The sequence below is a fragment of the Thunnus maccoyii genome, chromosome 20 (assembly GCF_910596095.1).
Source record: "Thunnus maccoyii chromosome 20, fThuMac1.1, whole genome shotgun sequence".
Lineage (NCBI taxonomy): Eukaryota > Metazoa > Chordata > Actinopteri > Scombriformes > Scombridae > Thunnus > Thunnus maccoyii.
The window spans coordinates 13,683,596-13,695,357 of NC_056552.1; the positions used below are offsets into that span (position 1 = coordinate 13,683,596).

At 41.9% G+C, this 11,762-nt stretch overlaps 1 protein-coding gene across 1 annotated transcript; it reads left to right on the plus strand.

The window, feature by feature from the left end:
- The first annotated feature begins 5,152 nt into the window (after positions 1 to 5,152).
- adrb1 (adrenoceptor beta 1) lies at positions 5,153 to 7,442 on the plus strand. The gene has a single exon (XM_042397673.1). The coding sequence runs from the start codon at positions 5,299 to 5,301 to the stop codon at positions 6,490 to 6,492; it is 1,194 nt and encodes a 397-aa protein (XP_042253607.1). The 5' UTR covers positions 5,153 to 5,298; the 3' UTR covers positions 6,493 to 7,442.
- Positions 7,443 to 11,762: the final 4,320 nt, after the last annotated feature.

Here is an 11,762-nt window from a genome sequence, read left to right on the forward strand (position 1 = left end):
AAGATCTGTGCAGCTGCCATTTCCTGTTACATATTTCCAGCCTTTGAGAATCAGCTCATTTAGCATAATTAACACATTAATATACTGAAAGAATGTAGTCCTGCTATGTAAAACATGATCAAAATCTTTGCTAATGAGCTTGCTGCTTCATAGATTTGTCACAATACCAGGTTACATGTGAGCTGGCCTCAGATAACAGACTTCCTGTCCACAACATGCGATAAATACCTCTCATTTGTCTCATTCTTTTTACCAGAGGCGGCACATTAGCCTCATGTTTACAACTGAAACTGTGTTTTGGACATTTTTTGGTCTTTAAAGCTCCCTTGGGCAAACCTGTGATATTGGATAATATAAGTAAAAATTGCCTTCACTAGGAGCACTATGAACTGTATGTCAAGAAAAGTGATTGTGTGACACCTTTAAACTCTACAACTGCCTCAGGCATGTGTTGTTTTTTTCACCCAACACTTTCTATATCGTGAGGTATAATGAGCTTTGCAGCCTCAATCAAATGTAAACCACTGCACCAGCTAGGAAAGCCAAAAAGAAAACCGAATCAGACAGGTGTTTTAATTCGTGATTATGACAAGTCAAAAAGGTGCTGTATCCCAAAAAATAGTGTAACTAAAAGGAAATCAAACACCTAGTTTATTGGTTCCTTTGTCAGCGCGTAAAACACGCAGAACAAAAAGTCTCCAACGACTGAGGTGATAGAGGACAGTACACATTTTATGGTGCAATACACTTAGAGGTTAAAGCTGGCAATATTTTGTATTTTTTTATTCTCTTGTCTCTCAATGCTTTCTGTCTGAAGCAGTCAGCCCCAAGCTATCCAGATATGATGTGCTACAGAGTATTTACAGCAGCAGGACATCTGCTGACTGCAGGGCCGGCCCATGGCATAGGCCACATAGGCAGTCGCCTAGGGCACCAAATGAGGGAGGGGGCGGCAAATGATTGGGAAGTGGGTTTTTTGGAAATACGTAGTCTACAAGTTCTCCCTTCTTAATGTTTTGTCTGCCTTTTGCAACCATTAACTTGCATGGATTTTCATCTGATATCATTTTCCAAAGCTTTACTGTTCAGTCAGGTTTTGCACAACAGCCACCAAACGTCATGTACTACCTCAGGCAATGCCACCAAACACATCAAATGGCACCTTGACCCCCACTTGCCTTTTTTGTCTGGAGGACTGGGAGGACTTTGTCTGAGCTGGAGGAACCATTGTGGCAATTGATTTTTAGTGCAAATTCATATCTTGCATTTTTTGGGGGGGCTTCGATCTAAATCTTTTGGGGCTTCATTTTAAAATTGCGCCTAGGGCACCGACATAGTTAGAGCCGGCCCTGGCTGACTGAATTCAAATAAACTACAGTGCCCATGTTTATTATAATGAAGGAACATGTCACCCAGTGCAGCAGTGCGGTTCATCAATGTGTTTTTTAATTGTTTCTGGACAACAATATTCTGCTGGTCTGTGGCACAGTGGGATAAACTGTATCAGGCTTTATATGCACAGATAATACCTATTAGAAGGATCAATTCATCGTTGGTTTTGGTCTTTTCATGGGATTTTTTGACAAGAAAAATGTACAATATTACCAGACTTCTCCAGACTCAATATTATTATTAAATTGTGCTTGTTTATATAAGGTCTTTTTGTTTTGTTTTGTTGTTTTTTTTAACATGTGCATACCACAAGATACTGAAGGACGTCAGAGAAACAGAAATATGAGTTTGTCAATTCCCACATGCAGCAATAAATATAAATCAAAACAAACGAGGACACATAAATGACATGAGAGACAGAATGACCTGAAAAAACACTGAGGCCACACATAAATAACAACATTAACCATGGCCAACCAAGGGAATAACTACAGAACATCAAAGAACTACATTTCCCATCAGCATAGGCATCAATTCTAGTATAACTTAAATCAAACTCACAATTAAGGTTAAAGACACCAGTGTATGAATCCAGAGTATTGATTATCTCGGCATCTAGAAAGTTAACAAAATCAAACAAATCACATGAACAAATTATGAATCTGTCTTTACCCGCATAACAAATGCGTAAGATTAACTTTGAGAGGATGAATGTTGCATTGGATTACATAATTACTTGAAAAATCACAACAAAGAGAAAAGCGAGGTCCTATTAAAGGAGAGCTATTATTGGCTCTCCCTCCCTCCTTTTTGTATCTTTGCCCACAGTCTCATCCCTCCACCTCCCCTCGGCTGTTTCCCTCGATGTCGTTGTGACAGCATCATTAACCCTGTGTGATTCTGGCTGCTGCCCTCGCTGCCAGAGGCCACGCGCGCACACACACACACACACAGTTTTCTGTTAACGTGTACCACACTAGAAACAGGACCGGGGTGTATCCCAACACGTTTACAGGGATGATATGACAAAGGCTTTCATAGGTCAGGGATGTCATAAGGAGATCGGCAGTACTACCTCCTCTTTTTGGTGCCACTTTGGTGATAGAGATTAAAATTACTATTCATTTCAAATTTCAGTAAATCCCTCAAGTAAGCCATGAGGATTCTACGTCTGAATGATCAGATAAGAGCCTCCAAGAGCACACAGCTTCTTTCAGCTGCACAAAAAAGGCTTTTAAAAGTTTTCTCAAGGGCTTGTAACCCCCATGCCTCTTGTGACACTCATATGATGCGTATAGCTGACACTGGTTAATTGTTATTGACCTCTCTAAATTAATTGCTCCTATAAAAAAAAAAAAAAAGTGACTCAAAGACAAGATGACTGATTTAATTGTGACTGAAGCTGTCTGCAGGCCAAAAGTTAAACCCATATGGAGGTTTAATGAGGGGAAAGATCTTACATTTTTACATGGTTTTAATTGCAGAAGCATTTATTCACTCTTCATTCTGGCTGACCGGGCTCCATTAAGATCTTATCGATGTAGAGGTAAAATATTATCACCATTTTTCAAGTCCGCGTGACAGTGCAGGAAGAATGTTAACTCAAAGCAGAGCTGAAAATGTTCTCCCACCTGAACACATCATAGTGTGTCTGCCTCTGCGTTTAACCTCCCTTCTCACCTCCGCTGAGAAGCGCGAGCCCCCGATCTATGAACTGGAAAGGCATCACTTCAAATAATGAAATCAACTCTGACCTTTGACTCCATGCAGGTGTTAACGCGAGAGGTCAAGCTGCAAAGTCAAGTTGAACCTGCTCTACCTCCCTGTTTTCCGGCATACAAAGCTCGCCTGAGGATATGTGGGAGGTAGCTGTTCAGCGGTCGAAAGCTCTTCACTCAGCTTATTTTTGTGAAAGTGAGGGAGTAATTTCACAAAAATACGGAAAGCTGAATTACAACAGAGAGGCACAAACGCTATAAACATAGCCTTTGAGAGACTTCAGCAAAGTTTAGAAACTGTTTCAAGGGTTTGAGGGTCATTTTTTATGAGATAGAGGCTTTTAAAAATAAGTTTGTTCCAAATCTATTTTCAAATTTACCAGTTCAGTAAAAGAAACTCTAGCCTTGAAGATATTTTTGGTTTTATTTGTCCATTGATTCTGAGACCTCTGCAACCACCTCAGTACAATGGAGGTGAATGGAATGAAGTTTGAATTGCTCACAGCTTGAAAAATTATGCTTTTCATTAACAAAGATTAAAGGCTAGGTTCACAATTTTTAAAGTCTGTCTTAAATCAATCAGTCAGTTGCCTATATGAACATTGAACCAGGTTTTGCTTGCTGTAATCATATTGAGGCTTCAGCTGTCTGAGGTAGTCAAATAAAGTGGATATATTCCACAGTTAGAGTCTTTTTAGTAAAAAAAAAAATCCCTTTGTGTCTCAACGGATAGTGTTTTCCTGTTCAGCTGCAGTGGAAGGATCATAACAAAAAGAGGGAATTTGGCACTGAAAAGGCAGTAACTGTGAAATATAAATATATAAAGGAAGCTACTGAGTGCAAGCATGTATGAATAAGCGACCTGTTACTGAACATGATCACTAAACTGACCTTCCTGGACAAGTATTTGAAGGTCGGCATTTCTCAGAAGAAGAAGACGAAGAAGCTCAGCGAAGAGGCATTATATCATCCTCTCCGTGCTAGAGGGAGAAAAACCCTGGCGGCTGTTAGTGCCACAGGTATAGATCTGTGCAGAGATGTTGACACTCTAAGGCCGGGCTTTGTTATGCTGGGTCAGGTCATGTCCTAGCCTCTGGCGCTGGGGTCGTCAGGTTCATGGGCAAGCATACTAATCAGCACACAGAAAAACAAGGTGTGAGGCATCATCTGCCTTTGTGTTGCAGGCTGTGTGTCACAAGGCCCGGTGCAAAATGCTTTCACGTAACTGATCATCAGTATGTCTGTCCTTGTCTTAATGTTTGAAGCTCTTTCAGCTTCAGACTCAAACAGGCTCTCAATAATCCCTGCAAACTCAAAATAAATGCACCGAAACTTCTACAATCCTATCTTCTTCTGTAGATAACAAATCAGCATAATTTATTTGCATGGATTTGACTGACCTGGAACTGACCTGGATTCTTTGTTACTGTATTGATGCATAATAATGATGAATAATTTGTCTGCGAGTCAAACCCTGTTTTATAGACTTAGTATTAACTTATGACTTTAGATAAGATGTTCCATGTAATGCAGCTGCTGTAAAGCAAAGAGCTGATCTGTGGTTGGGCCTGACCTCATGGCAGCGGAATGTATTCTTTGTGATAAAAATATAAAATGGACAAGTGGAAAAACAAATCTTGTTTGTGATGGCAAGTGATGAAAACCCTGTAGTTCATAATGTCAGGGTGGATTTTGGACTTCCATATTTGGCATCCAATGTTCCAAAGCACTGGCAGATTTTTGACAGATAGCAATCACGGGCATATTCAGGTAAAGCACGGAGGTTTGGTTGGCTAGCTGCTTGCCAAAAAAACAAAAAAAAAACTCCTCTTAAATAATGAAAGTGTTTGTTGTGTGTTCATTCATGCGCATGAGCGTATAAAGACATAAAGGCTCTTCTGAATATATAATTTTTTTGAGGTTCAGGTGTGTTTGCGTGCAAAACTTCATTGTTGGGACCGTTTGCCTGCTGGGCTACCTGATTGGTCGCGAGAGGAGTGATGTCACCTGCTCTGATGTCCCGGCCGATGCAGCAGCTCGTGCAGGCTGAGTGTTAGAGAGAGGCTCCAGATGGAGTTGGCGCGCGACAGGAGTAGTAGAGCCGTGGCTCGTGCGACAGACTGGAGAGGCTGCCTCTCACTGCCTTGATGAAATCCACCTGGTCCCGCACACAGCGCAGCAGCCCGTCATGGGGGACGGTGGCGCGTCCTCGCCGCTGAACCTCCAAAATGGCACGGGGAGCGAGGCGTCTGACGCACCGGGCTCCGATGCGGCCGCGTCCGAGCAGTGGATGGCGGGGATGAGCCTGGTGATGGGTTTGATCGTCCTATCCATTGTGTTCGGGAATATCCTGGTCATAGTGGCCATAGCCAAGACGCAGAGGCTGCAGACGCTCACCAACGTGTTCATCGTGTCGCTGGCGAGCGCGGACCTCATCATGGGGCTGCTGGTGGTGCCGTTTGGCGCCGCGCTGGAGGTGCGCGGCTCCTGGATGTACGGATCCTTCTTCTGCGAGTTCTGGATCTCCGTGGATGTCCTCTGCGTCACCGCGAGCATCGAGACCCTGTGCGTTATTGCCATAGACAGATACGTGGCCATCACCTCGCCTTTCCGCTACCAAAGCTTGTTAACCAAAGCCCGGGCCAAAGCGGTGGTGTGCGTGGTCTGGGCCATCTCTGCGCTGGTCTCCTTTCTGCCCATCCTGATGCACTGGTCCCGGGACAGTGTGGACACAGCCTGCTACGAGGACCCTGAATGTTGCGACTTTGTCACCAACAGGGCATATGCCATCTCCTCATCCATCATATCTTTTTACATTCCTCTAGTGGTCATGATATTTGTTTACGCCCGCGTCTACAGAGAAGCGAAAAAGCAGCTGAGGAAGATCGACAAGTGCGAAGGCAGGTTCCACAACACCTTAACCGGACTGACCTCTAAGTGCAAGAAGAGGCCGTCTAAAATCCTGGCGCTCAGGGAGCAGAAGGCGCTAAAGACGCTCGGCATCATCATGGGGACGTTCACCCTGTGCTGGCTGCCTTTCTTTATTGTCAACGTCGTGCGGGTGTTTTGCGCAGAGGTGGTGGACAAGGACCTTTTCGTGTTCCTAAACTGGCTGGGGTACGTCAACTCGGCGTTTAACCCCATCATTTACTGCAGGAGTCCGGACTTCAGGAAGGCTTTTAAGAGGCTGCTGTGCTGCCCGAGGCAAGCCGACCGCAGGCTGCACATCAGCTCTTGCGACCTTTCCCGGTGCTCCGGCGGGTTCGTCGCCGCTCTGGAGCCCGGTACCCTGGGGATGTGGACTGACTGCGCCGGCTTGGACAACAGTGACAGCAGCTTAGTTGGGACCGCAAAGCTTTCTCACCCCGAATCACAGCTGTGAAGGAAAAACAAAACTTTTACTGAGGTGGATTATAACAGCCTGGAGTCTGGGGAAAGATGGTAACAAGGAAAGGCGTTGACTCTTTGAGAAACACACGGGCGTCTTTTTTGAAAAGGTATGCGCAAAAGCCGTACCTTAGAGCCTAAGTGGGTCCATTTTTTTGCATCGGAGAAAGCAAATAGGCGCAATCACCAGACATGTATCTGGAATCCATATTTTAAAAAAGAAACGAGGAGCAATGTTCTTTCCAAGATGCGCAAGTCTCCCCAAGACAGTTTAGTGTCTGAGAGATGATCCAATTTGCTAACTTATATCGATCCTTAAAATTCAGTTAGGTAAAGCTTTAGTGATAAACCATAATGGGTGCATGCACTTTGCCATAAAACAGGATTCAGTGAATTGACGCACCTTGTCAAAGAGCGCACGCACTGTGCGCTGTGCTCCTGTGGTTCATCCCTTATGTTTATGTTTATTTCTTATTATATTTGATCTGCAAAGCAGCTCAGTTCAGTGCTTTACTGAGGACGATCGTATATCAAGGGGATGTGGGTATCTTATAAATTAAGCCCGGGTTTGTGATGGGTGACAGTTTATTTTTCTTAACATGACCGCTCAGGCGCACTGTCACAACCTGGTTGTTATTTAAAAGCATCGGATAGGAGCGAGGCATTTGTCGGACCTGCAGTCATGTGTAGAGCTCACAATGTGTTTTTACCTCACAGCCATCGCCAAGTGCAATTCGTACGACAGGTATTTGTTTATATTAAACATTGATGTAAAATAGACGTGTATTTATTCCGCGCTGTCTTTTACAACTAAGCAAGTAAACGTGGGTCTGATTCAAGCCCTTTGTACATATTGTAGTATGTGGTGTTTAGTACTACTGAAGCGAGGAATTTGAGCCTCTCTCTTTGTCTTTCTCATTTAAGCTTTACATGCTGTTGTGAGGTGGTGTGTTGACTCCTGTGAAATAAAAGGAAGTTTCATTGTTAATTACTGTTCGAGTTTTATTTAGTGTTTTGTTGATTTAAAGTTTACTGATATAAAAACCAATGCTTTCACCAAAAATGCTTGAGGGGAAATAACATAATTGCAATCATACTTCATTCATAAATAACTTGCAAGGATGAAAATACAATTGTGAGCAGATTTGTGTTTAAACAGCACAACATCTGGAAGTAAACAATGGTTTGGCAAGATTTGTGCAAATTGATGTGATGTGTTATGCTTCTGTGCTGGTTGGCACCGCTGAGAGCGAATGGAGTCTGATTGGCCCCTGCAGAGAGATGAGCCATGAGGAAATCTGTTTTTTAAACAGTGGGTTTCATACATATTCATGCACAATGGAGTCATAAGGTTTACATGTTTCACCTGCTTCAATCCTCCTGTAAAGGTTCAATAACATGGTGCATCTGTATTCTTTTAAGCATTGTGCGCAGTCATACGAGAGCAGCTCAAACACTGAAACAACCTGCATTGTGGTTTGACAGATAACGATGAATCAGTTTTCCTTTGTCAAAAAGCATTGTTACTATTTTACATTCAAATTACATTGCACTGCTAGATGAATGTATTTGTTTTACATCTGTATATTTAAGTGCATTTTGCCCCAGTCTGCAAAGTGCAAAACATACAAGTTGCAGGTTACTGTGATTTTCAGCATTTCAAACCGATATGCTCATTTAAAGGGGTACTCCAGCAATTTTGTATTGCTCTTTCATAAAGTTGGGGTACTTGTGAGAGACAGACTAAAAACTGGTCAAAATTGAAGCAGCAGAGGCCGAGTATCCTGACTTTCAAGCTCCGAGAATGCTGGATCCTACAAATTCGATTAAAACATCTTTCATTTGTGTGACATCATCTGCATGGGTTATTTTCGCAGACTTTAAAAAGCTCCCTCACAGCCACAGAAGACATTAAGCAGCTGTTTTCACAGGCTATAGGCGCATGAGATGAGTAAGCTGAACCTCATCTGTAAAATTGGTGGGGTGCTCCTTTCAAATAATTACGGTGAAACATTTACCAGAAGGCTTAACATTTCAAACGTCTTGTTTATCATTATCAACATTTAGCTTTGCTTTGTTAAACCTGTTGAAATGGTCCAAAATCCAATAAGACCCTCATGTTTTTTTAAGCTCTTGGTTGTATACAGTCTCATTAAGGAGGTTACATGCTTCTCAAATATGCCGTTTGATCTTCCATTTTCCACGAGCCTCACTCTGAAAGCCAATAAAAATGTTTTAGTGAATATCATGACAGCTGGTGTTATGAAGTGGCTCTTGCAGGAGTGATTTCCAGCTCTTTCTGGGGAATATTAATTAGCCCTTAAGCTGGACGTTTTTAAAATGCATTAACATGATGTGTTCTGCTAATGATGCTCTCCCAGAAGGGTCGAGCCGTACATTTCAATTTGACCAGAAAAAACTGAATGGAACTGAGCTCAGCTGTTTTACTTAATGAAAGTTGTTTAGATATGATTGGCTGAACTAATGTGTGTGGGGGTAAAAAAAACAAAAAAAAAAAAACAACAACAGTGCAGCCAGTATCATTGATGGCCTCCTGGCAAAGACCCACTTCGTTATTAAGCATTGTTTGTTTGGCAGGAAGTTTGTATTTGGGCGGATTAGCAGTGGGCTCACAGATGGAGGAGCTAATTAGCAGTTTTAAGAATAATTGTTTCAAATTGTATGTGTGTGTCAGTAGACATTCTGACTGCTCCGGCTCAAAAAGTAGATGAAAAAGGATCTCTCCAACAACTGAGGTTACCACTGACCAACATTCAGAAACACTGCTACTGACAACTAAACATTTCTTTAACTGTTACAGGCCGAGAAAACATGTCAAACAATGTTCAGACACTGAATAATATTCCTACATTTTATTAACTGTATTGTATTTGATGCTATCTTGCTCATATTTACTGAATGTCTATGGAATATGAGACCATTTTACAAGACCAGTTCCTATTTTTCCAAATGTTAAAGGAATAATTTGACATTTTAGGTCATATGGTTATTCATTTTCTTGCCAAGACATGAGAAGATTTTGGTATCAATTTATCAGTTTCTCATTTAACTCCTGTCAAGAATGAACATATTTCCCAGAATATCTAATCATTCTTTTGCCTTTATTGTATTTGTTTCTGTTCAAAGAATTTCTTATTTACTTCATGGCCAAGGAATAAAAGAACATTTTCCAAGACCAGGACTGATGTGCACCAGCTGTTTGTAAATCGATCACTAAGTTTGCGCATAAATTCCTTCTTAAGTTATTAGTAACTAACTAGTTTCAAACTGATTCACTACATCAGGTTGCACCACTAAAACTTAAGAAATGTCGTAGCTAGTAAACACTGATTGATTGCTAGGAAACATTTATAGCTGTCCAATATGAAGCAGCCAACAATGTGAACAAAAAGTCACTGTAAAACCACAAGCTGTAATGTAACTTCCAAAAATAACAAAAGATTAAAACAAAAACTTAACTGCCAGCCCTTTGGGAATGTAGGTATGACTTTGTTCTATTTATATCTGCATACCTGAAGAAATATGTGTGCTTTTGAATTAGTAGTTTCAAGTCAAGTTAATTTTATTTATATAGCGCCAAATAATAGCAGTTATCTCAGGGAACTTTTCAGATAGAGCAGGTCCAGACCGTAGTCTTTAACTTACAGAGAGCCAACATTCCCCCCATGAGCAAGCACTCAGTGACAGTGGCAAAGAAAAACTCCCCTTTAACGGGAAGAAACCTCGAGCAGAACCGGACTCTAGGTGGGCGACCATCTGCCTTGACCGGTTGGGTTGAGAGAGAAAGAAGGAGGGAGGGGGATGGGGGAGAGAGGAAAGAGAGAGACCAGGAGGAAATACAGCGTAGCACAATGCAAGTTCCACATAGAAATGTATAGTAATAATAATAATTATAAGTATAATAATAATTGTAGCAGTGGGTGTTGAGCAGGATCACAGGGGTAGTTGGTGGCTTGCAATCACAGATCTGGATTCTGCAGCTCCGGAGACAGGAGATAGAAGAGAAAGCACAAAGCTATGGGAGAGAGAAGATGCTGAGTTAGTAACATGCATTAATGGTACATGAATGCGTACAGATGGAGAAGAAGAGGAGAAGAGAGGAGTTCAGTGCATCATGGGAAGTCCCCCGGCAGTCTTGGCCTATAGCAGCATAACTAGGGACTGGTCCAGAGCAAGCCTGGTCATCCCTAACTATAAGCTTTATCCAGAGAGGAAAGTTTTAAGCCTACTCTTAAACGTAGAGAGAGTGTCTGCCTCCCGGACCCAAAATGGAAGATGGTTCCACAGGAGAGGAGCTGAAGGCTCTGACTCCCATTCTACTTTTGGAGACTCTACGAACCACAAGTAAATCTGCATTCTGGGAGCACAGTATTATGATGGGGTTATAGGGTACTATGAGATCTTTAAGATATGATGGTGCCTGACCATTAAGGGTTTTGTAGGTGAGGAGAAGGATTTTAAATTATATTCTGGATTTTACAGGAAGCCAGTGCAGAGAAGCTAATATGGGGGAAATATGATCACTTTTTCTAGTTTTTGTCAGCACTTGTGCAGCTGCATTCTGGACCAGCTGGAGAGTTTTCAGAGATTTGATGGGGCAGCCTGATAATAAGGAATTATGTAGAAGGTCATACACCTGATTGGCCACTGCTTTCTCAAGGATCTTAGAGAGAGAGGGAAAGGTAGATATAGGTTTATAGTTGGCTAAAATGCCTGAAGAAGAGGTTTATGCAGCTACTTTAAAGGACTGTGGTATGTAGCCTGTTAATAAAGAAAGATTGATCATATCTAGTAAAGAAGTGCTAACTATGGGTAAAACTTTCTTAAGCAGCCTAGTTGGGATGGGGTCTAAGAGACAGGTTGATGGTTTAGATGAAGAGATTGTTGAGGTTAGTTCAGGAAGGTCGTTTGGAGAAAAACAGTCTAAATATGTATCAGGTTTTACAGCTGCTTCTAAGGTTCCTGTGTTTGAGGATAAATCACTGCAGGTTGAGGGCAGGAGGAGATGATGATGTGTTATGCAGTTTAAAGGGAAATATCAGATTATGCTAAGCTAACCAACCTTATTTGGTCATTTAGTCTGATGTTATTGGCAAAATGTTTTGTAATTTGAGGAATATTGGGTTCATTTCTGTGAAATTTAGAGTGTTAGGTCAGATATGTCAACTATATCCCATATTACCTTTTATTCTTCACTCTAAACAGGTCGGATATTAGCAGGCTAACGTTAGATTTGTCAGTTGA

Bases quoted from the DNA above. Each gene is read 5' to 3' on its own strand.
- adrb1 (XM_042397673.1), top strand. From the start codon at position 5,299: ATGGGGGACGGTGGCGCGTCCTCGCCGCTGAACCTCCAAAATGGCACG.